Source organism: Halyomorpha halys, unplaced genomic scaffold (assembly GCF_000696795.3).
Source record: "Halyomorpha halys isolate HHAL.00 unplaced genomic scaffold, Hhal_1.1 Scaffold524.1, whole genome shotgun sequence".
Taxonomy (NCBI): Eukaryota; Metazoa; Arthropoda; class Insecta; order Hemiptera; family Pentatomidae; genus Halyomorpha; species Halyomorpha halys.
This window is the reverse complement of record NW_027112095.1, coordinates 168,512-195,231: the sequence shown is the minus strand read 5'-3', so window position 1 is coordinate 195,231 and position 26,720 is coordinate 168,512. Positions and strand designations below refer to the sequence as shown.

Genomic DNA, 26,720 nt, shown 5'->3' with positions numbered 1-26,720 from the left:
TCAATATGCACTTCACTTTCTAATTACATCATGAGAGCTCCCTCCTCTCTACCCAAAAAATATTGTATTAAAAAAAAACAACTGTTATTTATCACTTTACATCTGAATTTCATTTCATTCAATTTGTCCCTAATTACTCCATTACAAATTCTTAGGAATTCTCAACAGTCCTTATCACATTGCACTTCTTCAAGTAATAATTTTTCAAACTAGTGCCTTTATTAGAAATGATTCAACTAAGAAGTTCAGTATAAAAATTGGATTATTTCAGTGGAAAGACAATATATTAAAAATTATATCCCGGGATAATGGAAGCTTCTAAATACTACTCTCATCCTTTCAATTATCGATTACTATCATATTTTTTAGTTTAACCAGCTAACACTTATCTCATATTCCCCTATTTCAGATAAAATAAAAGAATTAAATAAGATTTAGTACAAAAACCACTAGGAAAAATGTCCAATATACGTGATGGGATCATGTGAGGAGGGAAAGGTTGGTAGACCTATCCCTGCTTGCACAGTAACTAGCCGAGTCTTTTCCATTCTGAATGTGCTATTGAAAGGTGTCGGAGATGTCATCCTGGTCTTAAAAGTTGAATACAGAGTGATTTTACACTTGCACATGGGTTAAATATGTATCGGGATTTAGAGGAAATGCTGCCTTTGCCTGGAGATTGTCCACACCAATATTGGAGTGGTACGGCAAGTTTGGAAAAGGAAATTTTGAGCTTGAGGGCAATCCAAGATCAGGTTGTCCAGCTCCATAGGTGGCAGAAGAAAACATTAATGCTATTGAGAAGTTGTTCGAAGCAGACAGGGGAGTTACCAACCACCAGATAGAGGAGTTTTTGAGCATTAATGCACCAGTAGTTCATAGCATTCTGTGCTATCATCTTCAAGTTAAGGAACTTTGTTATGTTTGGGTATCTCATCGCTTTACTGAAGCTCACAGGGTGGATCGTGACTCATGGCGCAGTGAAATTCTAAAGAAGTTAAAAAATAGAAAAACTTCTCATTTAAACAGTACAGTGACAGACAAAACTCGGCTTTACTATTATGATGTCTAACTAGGACTCTAAAGTGTGGGAGTTAAAAAATAAGGATACTCCTGTGACTCCAGAAAACCAGATCTGTTTAGAAGAGAACGGTGGCATTATTTTCTAGCGTGAGGGATCTTGTGGTTCTGGAAACGCAGAAGACAGTCACAGGCAAGTGAGACAGAGGAATTTCTCCCTAATGTGGTGTAAGCTCTCCAGAAACATCAGCCAAACTCAAGGGTTCGTAGTTCCTTCACCATGATAATGCTCCAGCACATCATTCCAATATTTGCTAGCACTGGAATAAAAATGTAAAAGCAACCTTTTTACAGCCCAGATCTAGCTCCCAGCGACTTCATGTTTTTCCCTAAAATGAAAAACAGACTAAAAGGATGGCATTTCATATGCGATGAGGACCTTTTGTGAACTTGGGACATCAAGTATGTTCAAATCTCTGAAGAAATATGGTGGGGCTAGTTTGAAGAATGGTTTAGGAGGATGGAGAAGTGTATTTTGTGAAAAGTATTTTGAAAAATTGTAAAAAGTAGTTAGCAAAACTTTGCTAGTGCCCTTTCTATTAGTCCTAAGGTGGGAGATTTTGGCAAAGAACATTTCACCAGAGGTACAAAAGATAATAGTGTCCTTTACGGACAAGAAGTAAGAACATAGAAACTAATTTATTCTTTATACAATGAAATTATACGACCATGTTGAAAAGGATGGTTGAAAGAGTAATACTTAAGAAACTAAAAGAAAAGATTAATTCAATTACTCTACACAATTCATCCACCAATAAAACTTATAAGATATGTCAAAAGTTTGCAATTTTAGAGTATTATAAAAAATGTTACTTCACTGAATTATCATGACTATACATAAATAAATTCTAATGAGTGGTGAGAAAAGAAATAAAAACTATAATTTAATTTATTTACAAAATAGTTAAAACATCTTTAATAGCCTATTGTAGGGATGGCTTGAAGTAGTCAGTTATCTCCTAGCTATGAGATTGCAATACAGTTATGATTTTTTCAAAATAGTAACTAAATATGATAAATACATATATAACAGTTCTGATAAACAATCCATTTAATTGTAACAATCAAATATTTAAAGGATTGAAACAGAATTATACTATAGGGCAGTCTTCCAAATTATTTATAATAGCCGATGCCATGGATTGAGGAGTGACTGGGATTTGAAGCATATCCTGTAGTAGCTCCTTTGGAGGCTTCCCTCCTCCGTGCGCGAGGCATTCCGTGCGATATCGCTCACCCTGAATTCTACTCAATGGGTCTTTTGAGAACATAGTCTGCCATATTGATGATGCTACGGCTTTGCTCATTAAATAAGAGTAATACTTAGCTCCATACCCGATCAGATGAGAAAATCTCAGTTGCCATGCCTGCAGAAACATTTTTTATGATTAACAATAAATGTTATGAGGATTATAAAAATACAGCAAGTGAATAAATTTATATACTATTTAAGATGAAATAGTAAGGTATTGAAACCTAGTGAAGGAGGTATGGACTAGCAGGTTGACAGCAGGTAGGGGTAGTTGTTTAACTTTAAGGGCAAAAAACTATTGATTGTTATAATTGTTCTTGTAACTAAAAACATCGTTTGGTTATTCAATTTTTATATTGATGATAGATAAACAAAAATGAAAATATCTGGACCACTCCAACTCATCAAGGGTTCAGTACTTTGTACTGTTACTTGATGGGTCTAAAGTTAGAAACTGTGGATGACATGGTATCTTTTTCCGCAGTCGAACAAGTACTTATTTCCAGGCTATGAGACATGTAGAATGAAGAAATGTTTAAAGATATATAGAATCCAAAAATCAAATTTTATGAATCCCAATAACTATAGGTGTTATTTGGGATTTAAAAAAAAAATTCTGGAAGATCGCTGATTGATCATAATCATGAAAGGAAGATAGTCCGGGTGCGGTAAAAAAAAAACAAACTCAAATGGTGATTAACCCCACGTTGCAGGGCTTCATTACGGCTAAAAAAAGATACAAACACTTAAATGATGTAAACATAAATAAAAAATTAAAAAGATGTACCATGAAATGTAAAAAATAAGAATGATAAAATTTAGTAGTTTAGCCAGAATCTCTACCGAAGCTCCCATTAAGACCTGAAGTTCAGGTTAAAACGTTGACACGAATAAATAAGTTTTTGTGTATTTGTGTTTTTTTGCTGACCGCACCCTCTGACCATCTTCCCCTCTTAAGAATAATAAAAGGTTACAAAACACGGAAACAATAACAGATAAAAAGAAGAAATATAAAATCCAGTATAAACTAAGAGATGGAAAAAGGGGAGATAAGAATAAAATCAAGAATAAAGGAAGACAGAAAACGTACCTACGTTAAAAATAATTTTAAAGTAAACAAAGTAAACAGTATAGAAAATTTTAAAAAATATTAAACATAGGCAAACATTAAATGATAATATACATAATAGATGGGAAGAAATTATATTAAAAAAAAAAAAAATAAATATACACGGATAGAATGCACAAAAGCAATAAAGTTAAAAGAATGGATACTATAAATATAATATGATGAAGAAAAGACAATATACAAAATAAATAGGGTTACAGAGGTGTATAAATTGTATAATAGAAACATTAATAATAAAGCAATTAACATAAGTATACTTAAGTAGGAAGTAACACATGAATATAAATTAAAAATAAGATATATGAATATAAAAGAAAAATAATGGATAGTAAATATAAAGAAGTAAAAGTAAGCATGAGAGTGAGAATTTAAAAAATAAAACCAGATAAAAGACATGAAAGGAAAGTGAGATTCTGAAATGCAGAACGTAGAGAAGAATTATGAGGATTTTATAAGGTTTAAGATATGTCGCTATGTCAAGGAGATGCAGTCTGTATCGACTTTATGATAAATAACAGATAAACATTCTCTGATAAATTTATATGAATGAATTCCGAGATGAGACGTTTGTTATTCACACTGTTCCCAACAATCGTTCAAGCGTTTGTATTTTTGTTTTTTAGCCCTAATGAAGCCCTGCAATGTACATATCTATAAAAAAATGATCGAAATCAGACCATAATCAGCAAAATCTTTAAATTTTAAAATTCTGATCCAATTTTAAGTATTTAAATTGATGGCTTACTTCACGGTAGTGTTGGTACATTTCCACTAACTTTACAAACAATACCATTAAAGGTTCCCTCTTATAGGAAAAATGCAACTTTTCAATTAGTTTTTTGACTGAACAGATTCAGAATTTATACCTTAATCATCTGTTCGGTCAAAACATTAACTGAAAAGTTGTAATTTCTCTAAAAGAGAGAACCTTTAATTGTATTTATTTACTTTTTTTTTTTTTGGAAATGTACTTAGCACTACTGTGAAATAAGCCATCGAAATATAAGTACACTAATAATATAGAAGTCTCTACCATTTAAAAATAGCTTAAAACCTGAACCTTTGCAACTACTATTACTAAAATAAAGATTAAAACATATACTAATCTTTTATAATAGAAATAATGATTTCATACTGTATTTGGAACATAATGTAGATCACAATGCTCGTTTTGTAATGCTGCTAATACTTCTGTTGTTGTTCCACTTAGGGGGTACTCCCCATGGTACACTTGATCAAGTAAAGAGTAGAATATCTGAACTTGGATTTCACTTGGTTGAAATATATTTTTTGCTTGGCACATTCTTTGAAGCATATCTTCTGGCATTGGTTCTCCAGTTTTGTAATGTTTTGCAAATGTACGGACAACCTATAATAGTTCCCATATTTAAAATAAATTTTTGTTTATTTAAGAGATTATTTTTTGTTTGTATTGTTTTGTTTTTAAATGCTAAGCCAAAAGTTAGGATTTCATGATGAGTCTTGTTCTCAATTACTTTTCTAATTGGAACAATGAGCGGTTGAGAGAAAGAGTGGTGTAAGTCATTCTGTTATCATCAAAATTCATTTTCATTAAAAAAATATATAATTAATTAATTGCTGAATGAATTGAACTGAAAACGCTCTGAAACTGTTTGGACACACTAGTGGCTGAATAATTTTAAAGAGAAAGCTGTTATTTCTTACTTACCAAAGTCTTTAAATAACTTCTCTAAAAGTGTTTAATATTACAAAATTCTAGTTTTGACTTACACCACTTTAGCACTCAATGGCTCAATTATTCTATTGTCATGAGTTGTTTATCATTCAATTAAAATCAATTTTAAGAGCACAATCCATTAAATAATGAATAATCGGAATAATGAACAAACCCTCATCTTCCTGCAAAAAATTATTGATAAAGCTTCGCATACATAACCTTTATACTAAATGGATCCTTCCACTCATAAAAATTAATACAAGGATAGTGAGAAATCTTACTCTAGGATCAGAGGCAAAATATTCCATTAAAACTGAAGGGACTTCAGCAAAGTCGGTAGTACAGCGTGTGCCAGATACATGTTGAAATTCTGTACGGCCTAACATAGAGTGCATTGCATGGCCCATCTCATGGAACAAGTTGTCCACCATCGAAGGCGAAAGAAGGCAAGGGTTTGTCCATCTTGGAAGAGGTAAATTCAACATCACCACAACAATAGGATTCTAAAACAGAAAAATAAAATGAAACAATAAAATTTTAATTCTTCTTAATAACTACAGATCAATTGATACAATGAAATAACTTGTTATTTTTAGACCTCTAGTTATATTAAAATAGGTATGGTTAATTAGTAGCAGTTCCTGGATAATGGGGAAAGTGAGGTAGCAGTGAGTAAGGCACTGTGAAATTAACACGAAGAACCCAGGTTCGAATCCAGCAGTGGCAGATAATTATTTATTCTGTTACTTTAGCCATGAGTCAACCCTGTGGGTTTGGGAGCCCTTCTCGGGCAAATCCAGCCTCTATTAAGTGAGTACTCTTAATTGGGAATAAATCTAGTGGTTAGGCATGATCTTGAACAAATCACCTTCTTGTACAACTATAGTTCAACTGATAGTACTCCCTTACAAAGTACTGAAACCCTGACCTTTTATGGGTTGTAGCTGTACAAATTTTTATTTTTACCTGGATAGTGGAAATGCGAGTTCAAACAAATAAATGGCAAAAGATGCTATTGCAATATTGATTTCTCTAAATCTTCGTAATAATCAAAACAAAAATACGATATACTAGCAGGTTTCTGGACAGTAGGCGCAAACTGAATAATTTGGCTCAGAGATCTTTAACCATTCCTTTATCTCTTGGATTTTGTTACCTTTTAGACAATGTAGACCACAGGCACTTAAAATTTTCACCCCTTGTATCTTATATTAATGTAATGATTACAATTTCTATAATTCAACAATAAGAAAATGGCAGAATGAGGTGGAGCAAATTCATATGCCATTAAATTAAAAATAATACCTTTCCCACTCTAAAGATAGATTTACAGGCCACTAGATAAAATGAAAGACTCCAAAAATATGCTCTGTTCTGGTGAGACAGTTTTTTTAAGGCTGCTTATGGTGCAGGTTTGCCACCCAAATAATGTGCTATCTGGTAAGTAGTTCATGGACTCAAATGGCCTTGGCCTCACAGGTGTAAACCGACCCCTTCTTGGCCTGCCCTTTGAGGCAGCAAGTGCCGATAATGAACACCCCTAATACCTATTTAATTAAATTAACTTGACTTATATTTTTCCCATTCTGGTATTTTCAATACATAGCACACAGTATTCCAATGTATCCATATAACCAATAATTTACAAGATTTTTACTAACTCAAATTCCTGTATTCATAGACTAATTATTTTTTATAAGATCTTACTTAAATAGTTTATTTATGAAAACTATTTATAGTTTAATGTTTGCCAGGTCAATTGAATGTATGGAAGTGGAATAGAGATTTTCTCTCTTAGGAACTGATTTCATTTCCGCACTATCATCTTCTTAAGGTTGAGTTATTCTTCCATGAATTTTGTTTTATCTATATTAAGTCAATATCTTCATCAGTATAAATTAACCTATAACATCCCAATTCCTGTACAACCATCACATAGATTATAATCACTTTGTAAATTTCAAAAGATTCATCTCATGGTTCATTCATAATTTACTTTTTCATTCTTTTCTCATGTACTCATATAGAACTATATTTTATAAGCAAACAATATTTGCTATGTTATAATGGTCAGTAATTATAGGGAAAAAATGCTCAAAAAACTCCAATGGTTTAACAGAAATTCAGTTTTTGTGTTTATGAAAAATTTTAATGTTTGGAGAGGTCTTTATAATATAAAAAATTAAATTATAATAAACAAAATACAAATTACTTTGCTGAGCCGAATCTTAGAAATTCCTTATCAGTTTTTGAAAGATTAATTAAATAGTTGTGGATTTTAAGTTAAATATAATGAATAATAAACCTGGTATGAGCCATCAGCTAATCTTCTACCTCCCTGAACTGTGAAGTGACAATCTTGATTTGGTTTATTTGATCTCTCATAAAAATCACAATAAATATTGCCCAAAAAGCCTTCTTTCTCATGTATCACTAAAATTACACATATATTAAAAACTATAATGAAAAAAGAAAAAAATATTTTAAAATTGATAATAACCTGCAAGTTTATATATGTCAGAATCCCATGTTTCACCGGGCTCTATTGTCTCATTTATTAATGATATTCCGTACAAACTTTGGAGAAGTTTGTTCAATCCTTCCATACAACTTCCTAAAGGAAAGTAGGCGGTGTACTCTGAGTTTTTCAACCAGCCTTTTTTTGCTATATTGGTTATATAAGGAACATCCCATGAAGCAAGTGGCTAAAATTTAAAATAAAAAAAATTTTAAAATATATATAAACCAAATAATTTAATTAGAAAATAAACTATGTACCTTACAGAGAGGATCTTCTTCTTTTTTAATTTGAAACATTTTTTCATAATCTGAACGCACTTTAGGACGAATTTTTTCATTTACTTCAACCAAAAAATTCCACACATTGCTAGGGTTTTCAGCTAGACTTGATTTTAAAGCTCTATAAAATTTAAGGAGTGTTACAGAGGAGAGAAAGATACAATAATGTGAATAGAGAATGATATACAGACTTATGTGAGTATGTCGGAAATCCACAAAGCTGCGCTAGGCGGAACCTTGAAGCTAGAATATGATCAAGGAGCTGCTCTTGGCTAGGGTCTGGAGATAAAAAAATTTTATAAGCAATTTCACGTGCACTTTCTATGCTATCACCAAATAAACCATTCACTATGGTATTATTTCCATCTGTATTAAATCTAAAAATATATACATGTATCTATAAAATGATAAAAAAATTTACAATGATTGAAAACCTTAACTATAAAACTCCAATCCCATAATATATTATGAGCTAATACTTAGCTTATGAATTTTTTATTTTGATCAAGTCAAAAACTTAGTATTAAAGAAGATATGAGTAAGAGATATTAATTGGAGCAGGAAAAACTTGAAAAAACACTAACTTAAATAATTATCGAATGAAAATGGTGTTGGTGGGACCAAAAAGCAACTCAAGTAGTACTAAAACCATTCATTAGGAGCCAATATTATTCATACTTATCGCTGTACATCTTATTTTAATTTTCTTTCATTTACTTTGTTCAATTTTAAATAATTGCTTACATCTTTTTTAGTCCCACATTAGCTTACTTTTTATTTCATGTCATCCTATCCTCATACACTGTTGACATATTTTAACTTATTTATATAGTTTTTTTTGGTCCTGATGAAGCCCTGCGAAATGGGGTAAAGAATTGGTTCCTAATAAATAGCTTTTGTACTATTTGAGTTGCTTTTTGACTGCACCCGGACTATCTTCCCTTTATTAATTACATTTGATCAATCAACGATCTTCCATTAAATAATTATCAATTGTAATCAGCCATTAATGAAACTACAACTTTTATAATATTAAGCCACTAAAATAAGTTGGACATGTTGCAGGGATGGAACTTAAAGCTACTTTACAAACAATTAAATATTTTTTTGTTCTTGACCAAACTACACATACAACCAATTCCAACAAGCTTAATATAGCATTATGGTCTTACAGACACTATGGCTTGTCTGGTAGTGAAATGGAATTGGAAACATGAAAATGGTTTCCATATCATGTTATGATGACCTATATATCTTTCCCCCAAATGAGACTGTCCATGGACCAAACCTCTGGGTGGCTATCAACATCCTAGAAGACCAGAACACGATTTCCAATTAATGTACAAGGGGTATAGTTCCCAGAAAGCTGACAGACTTCACAAATGGAAGAAGCATGGCATTCTGTTACGAGTGATCACTCATCCCACTACTGACCATACTTGATGATTCAATAGCCTGTACAGGGAATATGTAACAAGGGAAAGTATTGTGATCATGTAAAATTTCAAATCCAAGTTTTTAACGGAAATTCACATTTTGATGTCCCGTGAATCCAAATAACCAAGTCCGACAAAATGGTACCAGTGGGTATGTGAACAGCTAAGCTAAAAAAAAAAAAAAATGAAATTATATACCTAAGGCTGGTATATCCTTGGGATTTAACAGTAACTTTGTTGAAGAAATCAACTTGAAAAGTCTGGCAGGGTTTAAATACTCCATTTGCAAGAAAAAAAAATACTTAAGTGTTAATTTTCAATAAATTATAAATTGAAATGATTCAGAAATGAAACTTTTTCATTTTTCACCTTTATTTTTTTTCTTTAACATATTACATAATCTTTATAAAAGCATAACTAAAATGTTTGATGAGAAAGTGTTATTATATCTCTAAAGATCTGATTTTTTTTTTTTTATTGATTGCAATGGTTCATTATTGAAAATAGTGACTTCCACTTATTTCTTCAATTGTTAACTGTTCAAACTCTGCTGACTAGGAAATCCTTGGGATTTCTTTGTATCTTAAGCAAGCAGAAATTGACATTTGTAATTTACTTCAATTACAAATACTATTTTTTACATTATTAGTTCACTTTTAAGGCATTATGCTGATAACAGCATTGACATCTGTTTGCTCAAGAAATAATAAAACCTCCAAGGGCACAAGCAGAGATCAGACACTTGTTGGAGAAACAATTTTTACATAATATCCTAAAACATGGCATTTCAAATTTACAATTAGATTTTTATAATACTTCACATCCCTCACAATTCATGTCATCTATTCTGTGACTAAATAACAGAGACACTCACAAGTAATTGACTCTAATCGAAATGACTGGCTATATGAAAAAGACTGAAAAAAACACACAAGAAAGGATATAATGATGGTGAAAAGATGGGACATCAAAAATTCCCAAACTAAGGGAATAGGTAGCTATATTTTAGAAAGCTTTCAAAATACATTAAATAGCTATACGGAAACCAAATTTATTGCTAATTTTTAGCTCAGTGTCTTGATGGTCACCAATCTATGTTTGTTACTTTTCTACAAAATAATGGCCGCCTGAAAGATTGTTGTGGTTTGCAGATACTGTATAGCCTCTATTGTGTGTCCATTTCTAAGATATATAATTAGAAAATTCACGTCTGTGTATTTATTGATACTATATAGATCTAACCTCCAGTCCAATTCTAGGTTATTTCAATAGAAAATTTATGAGACAGTGAGTAGAGAGGCAATTAGTGATTAAAACAATCCTTAGAACAGGTCTTCCCACTCATAATTAAAAGATTTATGAGCAAATGTTTGTATTTGGCATTAATGTCATTAAAATGTGAGAACCAAATAAAATATTATAAGATGAAAATGAATATAAATATTTGTTCTACTTACAAGTGTCTAAGATTTTGTGGAACTAAATCATTACTGACTTCTCGACTAGTACTGGCACCAGCCATAAATCTCTGACCCAACTGAAGTATATAATCATTTAACGCAACAACTTCATTGCGTCGATCATCAGATAAATGAATTCCACTCTGCTCAAAATCAAATAAGAAAAGTGATGCAACATGATCATCAACAGTATTAGTTGGAATTATGTCTCCATTTTCAAGAACATTTTTTACTGACATATAAAGGTCTTTATTAGTATTAAGCCTGGAAAGTACATTTGCTACTTTAATTACTAACATTTAATATTTGACTATAAAATAGTACCAGATAAATGATTTTAATTTGGATATCAGATTGAAAGGATATAGTAAGTAAAACTTCAAGGCAGTGGATCATAAAGCCTGTTTTGCTTTTTAAATCACGTATCAGACAGTAAGGACCATGCGAATATCAATGGTTAGGCTTCTTTGGAAGTCTTGATTTTCTTTCTTACCATCGCAGTTTCATGATTCTCGACTGCCTTACTTTTCTTTCTTCGGACCACTTCGTATCCCTCTTTTTTCCTCTTCCGATATTGGTGAGATTTTTCAATGTTTCCCTGTACGTGTTTCTATCTAGACAGTCGGTATCTGAAATTTTAAGTCTCTTTAATCCCTCTCTCATTTGCCTCATATATTCTCCCATGCTTTTGAAGCTAAAAATTTTGTTAAAGATCTTCTTGTTCAATCTTACCTCCTTCATCCTTTTAATGTGGTCTTAAAACATCAGCCTTCTGATATAATTATCATAAAGCCTTATTGTACATGGAATTCAAAAAGTACTCAAATATTGACAATCGTTAATGTAAGGATAGATTACATTACCTAAAGTAATGTAGTGAGTGATTAATAGAAAATTATTTTCATTAATTATATTAATGATGAACTATAGTGTAGCTATAAAACATGTTTCATGGTTTTAGCTATCAATCTTAAACCAATCTTTGATATCAGAGATGTGACAGCCATAAGCGTTAGGGTGTGGGACCCAGAGCACCCAGTTCAGAAAGTTGTGGATTCCATTCCCACCTGAGGCAGTTAATATTTATTTCTTGGTAGACCAGAGAGATAATTTATGACACTCCCACTCTGGCTAGAACAAGGCAGCAGCTTTAATGTAATCGCCACAAAGGACCACTAGGCCCACTTGCTGGACTAGTTCCCCCACAAGTTACCAGTACCAGTTTGAAATAAATTGCTACACTATCGACTGTTTGATTAAATCAGGTACTTTCAGTATTAAATCAAAAGTAAAGCCATATGATACACTGCCTTCCCACCAAGTTGAAGCTTGGCATGAACTTGAGTTCACAAGTTTGACCAAAAGTAATTTTAGTCAGCAAATGGAATTCTAAGGTGAATCTTTTTAGACATAAAATAAAAGATTTCAGATAAATGAAGAAAGAATTCACAGAGGGAAGGAAACATGAATACATAACAAAGAAACTTGCTTTTCAACTTCATAACTAACAGCTATGCAGGCTTCTTCTGCAGCACTTGTAAACATTCGATCTGGATGGGCAATTCTCACAAATTCAGCTAAATCTGCTACACTACATAAAGTATTGGACAGTTCATCAAACACATCAACCATTTTCCTGGACCTTAAACGAAAGGAATGAGTAAAATAATACTAACATCGAATCATTGTCTTACACCCATAAGTACAATATACAAAATTCAAACCTTTTAGGGCTAAGTGCTTCACTTACAAGTTCACTTGAGGCAATTATCACACTTTCTTTCATGAGATGAAAACCATCATAGGTTCTCAATTCTTTCAGACCAAAAAGTCCCTACAAACATTTCAAGCCCAATAATTGGTTATCAGTATCAATAATGATAATATAAGTATGTAAAATACAGTTTATACATACTTTATTCTCCTTTGAAAAACTAATATTCAGTTTCTGTCCAGGGCGAGCATTGAATGCTGTTGCAAGAGGAGACCATGTACTAACACATCGGTAACCTTTAGATATGCTTAATTTTAAATTCAATGCCTTATTTCCTACAGGAAAAGCCATAATTACAAGTAAAACAACCAATTGTCTCTGGAGAATAAAAAGGTAAAGGAAATTAATGTGTAAGCATCACAGTGGTAGAAAAATGTTACTGTATTGCATAAATATATTCTTGGATGATTTGAAAATCATAACTATAACTAGTTGATAACTCCCAGAGCAGAAAAACAATCTACACATTAACCTTGAAAACCTGCATATAACCTCCTTTAAGGATGACTTAATAGTTGATATTTTGAAAAATATGATAGTTTCAGTAAAGAAAGTTTTAAACCCAGAAAGTATGAACGCGTGATTTAAAAGTTAATAATTTTTTTAAATTAAATTGAAACTAGTGTGCATAGTTGTTATGCTTAATATTGTATTTATTTATTTTTGCTAACCTTTTTGAGAATCACTTTTGTGACCATGGCAAAACAAGTAGGGACTCTAGGATTTAGAAGCAGGGGGTTTTTATTTCTGTAACAAAAATGTAAATACTATTTTAATAAAATTGTTTTGTTTTGGTATTATTTATTCTTTATATTTTAGTTTGTAAAGCCAAACTAAACGTATTTATCAACGATGTCTTCCAAAAGGTATGTTTGGTAACCTGCTACAATGTATTGTTATTAACAATCATAAACTTTGATGTTTGCCTTTACTTTTGGTTTCTAATTGAAAAACTAATTAATATTTTCTTCACCTCTACTTTCAATACTTCTATACCTTACTTATATTGGCATTATTCTTATTCTCTTGATAGAGTGAATAACTTGTTAGTATAGTTCTAACCATTGTTCTAAATTGTAATATGAAATTTGATTGAAGCTAATAAATTCAATGATAAATATTTGTGTTTTATCAGTCATCTTTGCTATTTGCTATTCTCCCTTCCTTGTCAAAGTGTAATCTTCAAAATATGAAATAGTACAGAATTCCTGTTCGTGTGTTCTTCCTTCTGTATATTAGTATTTGGGAATGTAAATATCAGACTGTGGTCGTTGCGAATTTCATGATTTGACAGTTAATTTAAGACTATCTCTTGATGTCATAAGTTATAAACAACTTTTACTCAGTTGTTTTATGATATTTACATCTCTTGGATCATCTGAAACTTTAATTAAAAACTATTTTTTATACATTCTGTTTATTTAATGTTTTAATGAAATAAAGGTCTTTGGTCTTTCTTAATAGGTTTAGTGGAAGCGTTTTTGTTATCTGTGTTTATTATAAACTTTTGAATTCTTACAAAACATATAATTGTTTCATTATATTTAATTAAAGGTTTCAAAAATTGTAGCTTTTCATTGTTACTTCTATGAAGCCCATTTTAGTTTACTTTCAAGTTAAAAAAATTTTTGCTTTCTCGTGTTTCAATCATGCTGTACTGTCATCCTTTACGTTTCAGCCTTTCAGTTGAGAGAATTATAAACTCCAATTGTATCAAATCTCAGAAAAGTACTTTAAATAATATTTCTTGTTGAATAATTATTTTATTTTTCTTAGTGATAGAATAGATATGGTAGAATTATAAAAGTATAACAGTTGACTAAAATATACATTCTGCTTTTTAACCATTAATTCGATGCTAAATTGTTATATTATGAATTTTGAATATTCTAAGTCAGACTTAATAGAGTTAGTCATTCTGTCAACAAAAGAGCTCATATCTTGTTTTTGTTTCATCCTCTTCATTTTGAGTCTAAGCATTTTATTATTTCAGAATAGAAATTTAATTATGGTTAAGCAAAAATAATGCTTTAAATGAATTAATTATCAGTAAGAAGTTTTTATCATTTTTTACCTTACTAGTAATCTTTCACTTGTACAGTTTTTATTTGTATTGAATGTTTTTTATTAACTCAAAAAAAAAATATTATTTTATGATCTATGGAGAAATTATAGTCTGCACTTTTAAAATAAGTCTTAATGAATCAGCCTGGAAAGGGTTGTTACATCCAAAAAATGAACTATGTGTCAATAATTTGATAAAATAAAAGTACCTAATCCGGAATTACTTTTTAAATTAATACTGTGATTCCCAAATGATGCTTTTAAGAATAATATTTACTCTGGTCCCTTTTTTAGTACTATTTCAATTTTTATTACATTAAGAAAAAATAAAATTTTGACATATGGTGGAGTAATTTCTTTTTACACTCATTATATTTTTTTACTAATGCGTCTAGATTGTTGATCCTAAAAGGGAATAATTAAAAAATATAAAACTGTAATTACTATGTTTTTAATTCCCATACCTATATGTATATCAACCAAGATGGTTTGGTATGAAGTTTCATACTTCAGAAAACAATATGACTGATATATTCAGAGATACAGTATTACTTATTAGATCTAATCAACTGATAACAGAGGTTTGATAAGTTATTAATCTTCTTGATGTTTTTTAATACTACTTGTCGCCTTTATGTCTGGTCTGTCTGCTTTTATCATTTGATGATAAGACTATCTTTCAGGATATGATAATGATTTCAAGTGGCTCTTAAATAATATTATTATGAATGAATTTACAAGTCAAATGTTATGTGCTTATTTATCAAGCTTAAGCTTTATCAAAAATTGTTAATAAATTTAGATTAATTATTTAATAATGTAATGAAAACCTCTTAAGTAAAATAATAAATTCAATAAAAAATCTATTCTGAACATTTTCTTATGTATAAGAACCTATTCTTTTTTCTGTGGGCTTAATTTGTGGTTTTCAAGTTAGAGACTTTTTTATATGATTATTTCTATAATAATTAATCTAATTAAGATATAAAAAAATATTTTTTGGATAAAAATTAGTATTAATGAATTAGTTTTTGAGTAGTTAGAAGTATGAGTAATCAAAATTAATATTAAAAATTAAGCTTCTTAGTTTGAGGTATCTTCTCAATTAGTTTTGCTAACACAAAAAAAAAATCAAACAACTATGTCCAAAAATAAAAATATTGAAGATTTATAAATTTTTCACCTCGAGTTATAATACTTGTTTGAAAATTGAGCCCAATAATTCTTTTTTTTATTTGTTATAATAGTAATCAAAAATATTTAAGAAAAAATCTTTGAACCACCTTTTGTCTTCTTTTTTTTGGGTGGCAGCCAAAAAAGTACACAAAGTGTCAGAAAAAAGTATATTTTTATCATGTTTTACAATTTTTGTTTCTAATTTCATTTAGCCCTATAAAGTGGAGCAAAATCTTGGTTACTAAGAAATAGTTGTTTCTGCCACTTAGTGTACCTTGTTGGACCGCCACCCAGACCATTTTCCTACAGTTAATTACAAACAGTCAGCCAATAATCTTCCAATTTTTTTACAGCCTAATAAGAAGCTTTTAGACCCTGAAAGCAGATTATTTAGATAATTGTATACTTAAAATACTCCCATCTTTCTGGAGGGAAGGGAATAATCTAAATGTGATGAAAATCTCTGATTTTTTTTTCTACTCTGTTTATTTTTACCATTGATTATAAATGAGTATTAATATATTTTTCATCTCAAAATATAATACTTGTTTGGAGGGCAATATTTTTTTTTTTAATATTAAGGAAAAACCCTTGAACCAACTTAAAATATTATCTTTCTGAAAGGAAGTGAATAATTTAAAAGTCCTCTTTTTTTTTTTTTTTTTATACCATTTATTATAAAATTAATAGAAATTAGTTGATGATGGAAAAAATGAGATAGGAATGAATAAAATCAAACAACTATGCCGTATATAGTTGTGGTATACTATTTATATAAGCTGATGCTTTTTCCTAACTAGACTTTGATAATACAACACAAGTTCCAAAGAGGGCCAACCAGCCTGTCCGTGATGAGAAATCACACTTCTTACTTCAGCATTGTTTCTTGTACGATTGTTGTGGACTTCCTTTTCTTCTGCAGGTCATTACTGTTTTAATTATTAATTGTATTGATTAATGAATTTTGAAGATTTTAATCAAAGTTTAATAGGATAATTAATATTGTAGGTTCAGAATGGACTAAGCATTACTATTTAAACCCTAGACTATTATTTAGTATGAACACTGAGTCTAATTATTAGATTTGTTATAGATAGTAAATTAATGAAAATTATTAATTTTAAATGAACTAATTATGGTCAATTTTCTCCAAAATATAGTTTCGATTTGGATTCAAGGAATTTTTTCATTAAAAATGTGGTGAAAGGTATTAATGAACTAGTAGTCAAGTTGTATTCTTTTTTTGTCCTGAATTCTATAAACTACCTAGATTTCTTTGTTTATCGTTGGTACAGTTTGTTGTTGATCACTGCTTATCATATCCAATAGTGAATTGTATGGCTAGCAAAACTAGTATTATTGTACTGCAGCATTTTCATTGTCCTTAATCATAATTCTCTTCATCACTACATTTCAATGAGGTTGTATTGTGTTTGCTTCAAGTCTTCATTTATTCATTTATAACAATACTAATATTTTAAAAAATATAAATTGGTCAGTGTTCTCTAGTAATATGTTATTATTGCAGTGAGCTGAAAAAGTTATCTGAAGAAAGTTTGACGAGACAACCTGAGGAGGTTTTTGATATTATTTGTAAACTTGGAGAAGGGTAAGTATTATTTAATCCTATCTCGTAAACAAACAATTATTTTGGTATAATCACGTTAATGGATAAAGATACTATTATCACGAAGATTTTTTCTTGTTACGTTACTAGTCTTGTTTAATTCTGTTTCAACTGGTTCATTATGCATAATTACTTGATATGTTTTATTATTTTTCATTTATATCTATAATTATGTCTTATTGTTGAACTCTTTCAGCTCATATGGAAGTGTATATAAAGCATTGCACAAGGAATCTGGGCAAGTGTTGGCTATCAAGCAGGTTCCTGTTGATACAGATCTTCAAGAAATAATTAAAGAGATTTCTATTATGCAACAATGTGATAGCCCATATGTTGTGAAGTACTATGGATCTTACTTCAAAAACACTGATCTCTGGGTAATTATGTTCTTTTTATTCAATAAAATAAAAAAATTGAAAACTTTTTCATACGCAGTATATATTGATTCATTTACAAGATTAGGTTGTTTCTATACATGTTTTATTACAAATGAGCTATATACTAGTGTTATGATTCATCCAGTTGTTGTAACAACGGTTATCTGTTCTAATCTAATTAGTAACATATGTTTGCACTCTTACCATTTCTGCAACATCTTGATATTTCTGTTCTACGTTTATTGTAAACAATAAAGCCTAATTCGCAAAGGTTTTACTACAATTTATTATTCACAATGGATAAATTTTTGAAACCCGAAAAGTTCGACGGTGATCCACACTCACCTACTGCTACCCAAGAATGGAGCTATTGGCTGAGACAAAACTTTATCGCATCGTTTGAAGAGGTGAACGAACAAAGTAAGTTATGGTTGCTAACTAACTTTATTTCGCATTCTGTGTACCTCTTGATTGCCGATAAGACCACATATGAAACTGCTATTGAAGTACTAAAAGCTACTTACGTTAAACCAATAAATGAAATATGTTGAATATATGCTGTTATAAGCGCCCTGAAAAAAATGGAGATACTACTTACTCGGAAGATTCTTCAAAATCATAACTGACCAGCGTTCTGTGTCGTTCATGTTCGATATGACACATCAAAATAAAATCAAGAACGAGAAAATACAGAGGTGGCGGTTGGAGATGTCATGTTATAATTATGAAATAATATACAGGCCGGGAAGACAGAACCAGGTAGCAGATATATTCTCTAGGACATGTAACGCCACTCAATCAGACCTATTATATTCCCTTTGCTGTGACTTATGTCATCCTGGAGTGACGAGAATGGTTCACTGGGTAAGAACTCGTAATTTGCCCTATTCAGTCGAAGATATTAAAAAGATGACTACGTCGTGCCCATCTTGCAACACTGTGAAACCTCAATTTTACAAGAATTCAAAATTCACTTTAGTGAAAGCCATGCATCCGTTCGATAGAATCAGTATGGATTTCAAGGGCCCACTTCCATCGAAATCAAGGAACAAATATCTGTTGACGATCGTTGATGAGTATTCAAGATTCCCTTTTGCCTGTCCTTGTCCCAACATGAACTCTTCAACTGTAATTGACTGTCTGACTAGGCTTTTCACCACTTTTGGTTTACCTTCCTACGTGCACACTGACCGAGGAACCTCGTTCACATCAAAGGAGCTGCAGGACTTTCTTCACACCCGAGGGGTGGCCACTTCCATGTCAGCCCCTTATAACCTCACAGGAAACGGCCAAATCGAGCGACAAAATGGCATTATCTGGCGCAGTGTGTCACTGGCTCCTAAGCACAGGTAATTGGACCCTTCTGATTGGGAATTGGTGCTTCCAGACGTGTTGCATTCCATCCGATCCCTACTATGCACAGCAACAAACGAAACGCCTCACGAGAGGATGTTCCGCCACAACAGAAGATCGGCTAATGGTACTTCGCTTCCGACTTGGCTTTCACCTTCGAACAAAGCGCTAATGAAGAAGCACATACGCACTACTAAGTACGATCCACTGGTCGAGGTAGTCGACATCCTGGAAGTCAACCCACAGTATGCCAGGGTTCGCCATGATGATAGACGGGAGACGACGGTGTCATTGAAACACCTGACACCTCATGGTGGAACGACATTAGTGCCAGAATCAGAGGGAACTGACACAGCTGAGCAACATGACACCGACCCTGTCTTGCAACCAGAAGAAAATCACCAAGCGGGTACTCCAGAAATTCCGACAGACACAAATCTGCATTGTTCTGCAAGAGAGCGATATACACCTGCCCGTTTAAGAGACTATGAACTAAAATTTTAAAAGGATGGAAGAATGTTATGATTCATCCAGTTGTTGTAACAACGGTTATCTGTTCTAATCTAATTAGTAACATATGTTTGCACTCTTACCATTTCTGTAACATCTTGATATTTCTGTTCTACGTTTATTGTGAATAATAAAGCCTAATTCGCAAAGGTTTTACTACAACTAGAAATTAGGCCCAGTGTGAGCTGAAGCATTTACCTGGGATCTTGGCTCTAGACTATTTTTTTGTATGAAAATTAATTTTTGAATTATGTTATTTTTGCTTTTGAAAGGTATGAAAATAATAATTAGAAACTCATTATTGCAAAACAAAAAGTGCTATGCGATAAGCAACTTTATTATCAGCATTGGCATTATCTCATCTTAAGAGAGAAAATTAATTCAGCATGTCTCTTGGCCACTGCCTTTACAGTCATCAGCATGGGATACATGGGTCCCTAAAACATATTAGTGTTTCTGTTAGGTTTATATTGTGAGTTAATTTTGGGTAAAATTATTGTAATATTCGTTGGCAATGTCTGAACAGGTAAGAACTCCTTACATTGTTCAATTATTTGTGAATGATGTGTCCTGTATTTATGACTGAAAGGATTGTGTTCTTTGGATGTTAGATGATTTAGCAAAACTTTACATTGAATTAGTTTAGTAGTTAAAAATAATTTATATAAAATACAAAATTTTTACTTATCTGAAATCATATGTAGACTTCAATTGATTTTGGCTTTTGAAGCATCATATAATCATTGTTTGTAATTATAATTTATATAACCTAAAAATTAAAATATGATTCAAATTATTATTACTTTTTTTTTTAATGGTTATAATAACTAATATTTCTTTTGTGTAGATTGTGATGGAATATTGTGGGGCAGGTTCTGTCTCAGACATCATGCGACTTAGAAAGAAAACTCTAACAGAGGATGAAATTGCTACCATTCTCTGTGATACGCTTAAGGGCCTGGAGTACTTACACTTAAGGAGGAAAATTCATAGGGACATAAAGGCTGGAAATATACTTCTAAATACTGAAGGGCATGCCAAACTTGCCGATTTTGGAGTTGCTGGACAGTTGACAGTAATTATTTTTTAGGCTTCATAGTATCATAAAAGAGCTATCTAGTATTAATTTTTTTTTTAAATCTTATATTTAACAATAAATTATACTTTCTATCTTTAAGTGTGAATAATAATATCTTAGATTGGGATTGTGATTATCATATAATAATAAATCGTTGAACATTCTTTCTTTGTTTATTAGTATCAATAATAATATATACAAATATAGCATTGTTTGAATGTATCCACAATCATTGAAGAATAATGAATACAGTCCCATGAAGTAAGTCTTTACTTTATTTCAAGTTTTGAATCTCTGCAGGTAGAAGTAAAAAGGAACAAATTTTATACCACATTTTGTTTCGATTCAGGCTTTAACAGGGTTAATTAAAACATATAATAATGGTTAAGGGCAGATAGAAACATTAGTTAGTATCAAACAAAATCTACATTTTCCGTACATGTAAAGACATAATTTTTCTAAAATTGGAAAATAACTGCACTCAGGAGATTAAAATTTATTATAATGAAATGTATTTCATGCAGGTTTCTAGGCAACCAGAAACAGACACTTTTACTTATAACACTTAATTAAATTAATATCACTTTTACAAATTTATTTAATTTTAGGTAGAACAAAACTAACCAATTTCATAGAATATTCTTTTGATGATTTGCTCAACAAACTAACACTGACTGTTGGCAATCTTTCAGTAAACAAAACACTTTTCCTTTAACAGTTTTCTCTCATCTCATTCACTGGCGATCTAAAACAAAGACTCCCTTATTCTTCTTGGGTGACTCTTCGATGTCCTCTTTTGCAAGATGTCTCCCTTGAGGCAGATAAAAGATGATGAAGACCTCCTCATCCAGGAAGCATCATTCCCCGCCCATGGCTAAGCAACGGATCCTCAAAAACCAAGTTTTCTGCCTTCCCCTTCTCTCGTTAGTTCTCAACATCGATTGTAGCACTACAGTTTTGAGTTTTTCCTATGATTTCCTATATGACTTGTACTGGTAATGGTGGGGGGGAACAAGTCCGGCAAGTGGGCCTATTGGTCCTTTTTGCCATCCCCAAGACAACCCAATGGAATGGCTCTTTAATATATCTTATTCCTTTATATCAAACCTTTTTTATTTTCTAATGAAATTCAAAAGGGACTCCCAATCTATAGAGGAAGCCTCTTTTCCTGTAATTCTATCGGAGCCTAAAAGTGACGCATACCTACCACAATCTGCTATGTAATGTAAGGCAGTCTGTGGGGCCTGTCCGCATAAGCAGCAGGTTTCATCATGGACTACTCCACATATCTTAAGATGTCTTTTAAGTCTCCAGTGACCTGTAAGAACTCCTATTAATTGGAGTTCGTTTCTATTTAGACCTAACAGCCACTTAGTTTTAGAAGTAGAGGGTTTAGTTATAAAATCTTGGCCTGTCTCAGCCCTATACAGTCCCTCCACGCCTTTTACCTGCTTTCTTCCATGTCCAGGCAAGGACCACTTTTCTCTGATGCCTTTTAGAAATGCCTAGGAATGGTTCTGGTCCTATAGGAGGGTGCTCAACCCTGATTCTAGCAAGCTGATGAGCTTTTTCATTACCCGTGATTCCCTTGTGTCCTGGGACCCACACAAGCTGAAGCTTCTTTAAGCGCGCTAATGATTCTAAGGTTAGTTTACATTCTCTTACCAAATTAGAGGTGACTCCTAGGCTTGAAAGGCAGACAGACTATCTGAAAAGATGGTGATGCCAGTTCTATCACAGCTAGTGACTTTAGGGCATAAAGCTGCTGACAAGATGGCAAACACTTCTGCCTGAAAAACAGTCGAGTGCTTACCAAGTGGGAAGCTTAGTTCTATGCCTAGTTCTTCTATGTAAACCCCTGTCCCCGTTAGTCCTATCGAATACATTCTCGATCCATCAGTGAAACAGGGCAGATACTCTCCTGTGGTTTCCACTAAACCCTGTACCCAATCCTCTAACTTTGGGTGTAGGTAACTAATCTTAGTGTCTAGAGCGGATGTTTTATCTAGAAGTGGGAGTGGTATTGTAGTATTGGTAACTCGCTTTCTATCACTTTAGCTATTGTCGCATGACCAGTAACTTCTCCTGTCTCTGTCCACTGTCTATTTTCTTTCATTCTTAGATAGGCTAATACCGCCACCCCTTTAATCAATAAGTGGAGTGGTATTAGGGAAAGCAGGATTTCCAATGCCTTATTAGGTGTTGTGCGAAATGCCCCAGTTATGCTGATACAGGCTATCCTTTGCATCTTACTGGCCATTCGCACATGGGAAGCCCTTTGCAAGGCTGTCAACCATACAATACTTCTATAGTAAATTCTCGGTCTTATTAACGCTGTGTAAATCCAATGCGTAACCTTTGGGTTGAAGCCCCAGGTGATGCCCACAGTGGATCTTACTTGCCAAAAGGCAGCACTTATTTTTCTTTTAATTTCTGCCAAATGAGATCCCTAATTCAGTTATGCGTCAAAACTAATTCTGAGGTATTTGACCTTATGGCTCAGTTGGAGTTGGCCAAAGAAAATCGGTGTTTGAAATATACCCAATTTCCGCTTCCTGGTGAATAGAATCAACTCTGTCTTTGTTGAGTTTACTGAAAGCTTCATTTTAGTACACCATGTCTGTACTACACTACATGCGACTTGCATAAGTTTCATGATGGTCCAAAAGAACTTTCCAAAGTTTCCTATATAAGCATTATTCTTTAAAACTTATTCTTGACTTATATTTTTTCTTAAATTTACTGTAACTACAATTATGATGGGAAGTTAAATAAAACTTTTAAAATACTTGAATCTGTCAATATGGCCACTATTCAACAGACTTTTTGGAGGACCGGTATCTTCTTTGTTTTGAATAACGATCTTTTCAACTCCATATTTGACTGATCAAAATTGGTTAGCTTTCTTTTTAGTTTAACAACAAATAAAATATTAAAACGATACATAAAATAAAAAAATATTAAAAACCCTTTATACATAAAAATATACTATTTAATCAAAAAGAGCATATTACAATATACATATATACATATAAGTTAAATATTGGCGAAAGCAAAATGTAAAAAAAAGAGAAGAAGGAATAAGATCTAACACGCTTGAACTGCTGTAAAATGCTTTATTGTGTTCGGTACATCTCTTATATACATTCAATCAGCTGATCCCCTCAGTCAGCTGACTCAGACCGTCTTCCCAGTTGCCCCGAGCATGTTTCCTTCTTTAAAAAAAATATCTTCATATTCCCTCTTAAACCTCTGTCTGCAGTCCTCGGCCTGATTGATTGCTACAACCCGTGCGTCCTCGGTTTTTTTCTGTCGAATGACATTTGTACATTTTACCCCCAACTTAATTCTCCAATTGCTCTTGATATTCTTAACCCAAGCATCCACCTTCCCTAGCAGGTCACATCCCATAATCACTTAACATTCCCTCAGCTTACTCCCTACGATATGTACCGGCAAGTTCTCTCTACTAAATCACCTCCGGGTCAAACCTATCTTTACCTCCCCCTTTACCACACAAGGGCCACCCAGGGTGATTAATTTACATTGACATTCCTGAATCTGGTGTGTCCTCTCTCCACTACACAGTTTTTCTGGGGTTTCTCGGCACATGATGGTGTAGGAACTGCCAGTGGCCACTAGGCACCTCATTCCTGCAATATCTATTATAGGCAGACTGCCGCTCTTCTCCCTCACATTATAATTCAGCAGTGTGCAGTCGCCCCTTTGCCGAAATCCCCTTCAGATATCTCACATCTTCCTCTCTCCAGTTCCTCGCCTCCATCCACCTCTGTTCCCTTGTTTCCATCCTTATGTTTCCACTCTTTCCCCTTGACATAATAATATGACGTTCCATGGCTCTTCAGCTTCTTCTTCAGTCTCTGAAGTTCCGGATGTTTCCGTGGATTCACCTGATGATCAACTAAATCTCCGGTTGTTTCTCCGTATCTGTTGGGCGTTGGTCTCCATTGGTTTGCCCCGGCCCACATCTCTTCTTCGGTACATATATGGGCACTGTTTGGCTATGTGTCCCACATTCGAAGCATCTCGTGCGTGGGCAATGCACCACTAAATGCCCAATTTTTCCACAACCGTGACACTTGCGATCCTCCCGCCAACTATTGTTTCTGGGTTTAGCTAGGCTTCTTCTATTGTCTTGGTTGCTAGTTCTCTCTCTTCTACCCTCTCCGTATTTTCTCCTCCTCCAAGGGTTGGGCATGTTTCTGGGCCGTTGGTATTCTATTCGGATCCATCTTGGCTCTTCTACTTCCATTCGGGCCTCTACCTCTCTAGCGCTTGCTTCTATGAGATCTTGAGCAATTTCCACAAACGAGCGCTCTCTCGGTAATCCTTCCTTCTTTCCTAGCTCCTTTGCCAACTTTATCTTTAGTACCAGGGATAAGAATTGCATCCGACCCTGTACCTGGATTGTTTCCATCATTTCGCTCAGTTTATCTTAAATTCTGTTAAAGTGCCATTATGTGCCAGGAGTTCCGCCCATATTGCCCACTAGACTGTTTTAGTTTCTTTGTCTCTCGGATCATCATAAATATGTCTTCTTCTGGGGCTCACCGTCCTCCTCCAAACACCTTCTTTAATCTTTCCTTGATAACTCTCCAAGGGGTCTCTTCGTCAGCCTGAATTTGATTTAGGATGCTCCTCTTTACTCTGCAGACGACTGGTGCTTTTAAAGCCTCTGCATCTTCACTATCGAGTAGACTTTCGATAGACTTCGCTTCAATTCGGCTTATTAGTCAGTCAACCTTTTTATGAAGTGGCTCAATTCTCCTGTTTCCCTGGTAAATCATTCGAGGTCAGAAACGGCCTTCCTCAAGTCTTGGGGAGTTGCTGTGCATACTTTTACTCACTCAAGTGTTGTGGTGTGGGCTCCCGCTAGAGAAATTCCGGTAGTGGGATAAGCTCCAGGGGTGGAGGAATCACCTACATGGGTGGTGGGTTCTGAACCCCATTTTGATTTAATGCTTCCAGGTTCATGACTGCTTGTGTGTTGATACTATTGGCAGCCATTAATTTAAAAAAATGAGAGAATAGAAAAAAAATTGAAAGCGGAGAAAACTACGATAAAAAAATTCTTTAAAGCGAATATTGCTCCGGTATTTGAAGTCCTGGGTTTCGGCACCAGTTAAGTATTGGCGAAAGCAAAATGTAAAAAAAGAGAAGAAGGAATAAGATCTAACACGCTTGAACTGCTGTAAAATACTGGCTTTATTATGTTCGGTACATCTCTTATATACATTCAATCAGCTGATCCCCTCAGTCAGCTGAAATCGAAATAACAGCTGACTCAGACCGTAACTCGAACAATCCACGTAAAATGGGTTTGCCACTAAAACAAATGTAAAATTAAATGAATTGTAAATAAAAATAGATTTAAAAGAAATAAAAGTGTTGATAATAATTTCAACAGTGGCAAACACATTTCACACCAGTCTCTTTGCTAACGTCGACTAGTGCCACTTAAGGCCTTGATCTAATAATAATAATCTTGCCACCACACATATATATATCAGATAAAAGAGGTTGGTAGGGCAAAATCTAAATTTTCTCAACAATATAGAGAGTATTCCCTGTAAATTGTCCCTTTTCCAACAAATTTTTGGAAAACTAACCTCTCTAAATAGCGTTTATAAGCAATTTTTAGTATAAATAACAATCTCTTTCAATATTGTTGATCATAATTTATGCTTTGAAGCAGTTTCTGAAATGTCCTGAGTTTTCAGATTATTGGGGGAGTAAGACATATGTTACCCTGCCCCCCTGTATTTTCTCCCTTGTTGATGTACTACTCCATAGTAGTTCGAGATATTACTATGAAACTCAATTCAAATATTCTCTTTGTCTTGCCATAGATTAAAACATTGTAATTCCTTGAACTATTATTATTA

General features: G+C 33.0%; 2 protein-coding genes across 6 annotated transcripts in view; one reads left to right on the top strand and one right to left on the bottom strand.

Annotated features, from left to right (window-relative positions):
* Positions 1 to 1,951: 1,951 nt before the first annotated feature.
* On the bottom strand, positions 1,952 to 15,175 carry LOC106683881 (mitochondrial intermediate peptidase). 3 transcript variants are annotated; one of them, XM_014425616.3, is made up of 12 exons: positions 15,158 to 15,175; positions 12,771 to 12,947; positions 12,580 to 12,689; positions 12,345 to 12,497; positions 10,853 to 11,119; positions 8,151 to 8,336; positions 7,939 to 8,080; positions 7,661 to 7,865; positions 7,466 to 7,593; positions 5,442 to 5,663; positions 4,597 to 4,830; positions 1,952 to 2,447 (listed from the first exon to the last, which is right to left on the bottom strand). In XM_014425616.3, exons 2-12 carry the CDS (start codon positions 12,918 to 12,920, stop codon positions 2,172 to 2,174), a joined length of 2,073 nt encoding a protein of 690 aa, XP_014281102.1. In that variant the 5' UTR covers positions 12,921 to 12,947; positions 15,158 to 15,175; the 3' UTR covers positions 1,952 to 2,171. The 3 variants fall into 3 exon arrangements, with proteins under 3 accessions (XP_014281102.1, XP_014281101.1, XP_024217565.1); XM_014425615.2 differs by lacking the exon at positions 15,158 to 15,175 and adding an exon at positions 13,301 to 13,419; XM_024361797.1 differs by lacking the exons at positions 12,771 to 12,947; positions 15,158 to 15,175 and having other exon boundaries at positions 12,606 to 12,689.
* The window catches only part of hpo (serine/threonine-protein kinase hippo), a 26,568-nt gene continuing 13,202 nt past the window's right edge, over positions 13,355 to 26,720 (top strand). For all 3 annotated transcript variants that reach the window (XM_014425618.2, XM_024361798.2, XM_014425617.2), the window contains exons 1-4: positions 13,355 to 13,495; positions 17,398 to 17,478; positions 17,693 to 17,873; positions 20,584 to 20,811. In XM_014425618.2, coding sequence (XP_014281104.1) covers positions 13,482 to 13,495; positions 17,398 to 17,478; positions 17,693 to 17,873; positions 20,584 to 20,811 — 504 coding nt within the window. In that variant the 5' untranslated portion in view covers positions 13,355 to 13,481. The remainder of the gene's footprint in view (positions 13,496 to 17,397; positions 17,479 to 17,692; positions 17,874 to 20,583; positions 20,812 to 26,720) is intronic.

Coding starts and splice junctions, on each gene's coding strand:
- LOC106683881 (XM_014425615.2), bottom strand. CDS start 13,327: ATGGTCACAAAAGTGATTCTCAAAAAG. Junction 12,690..12,770: donor GTTTTTCAAAGGAGAATAAA/GTATGTATAAAC, acceptor AAATGTTTGTAG/GGACTTTTTGGTCTGAAAGA. Junction 11,120..12,344: donor GTTAGTTATGAAGTTGAAAA/GCAAGTTTCTTT, acceptor TGTACTTTCCAG/GCTTAATACTAATAAAGACC.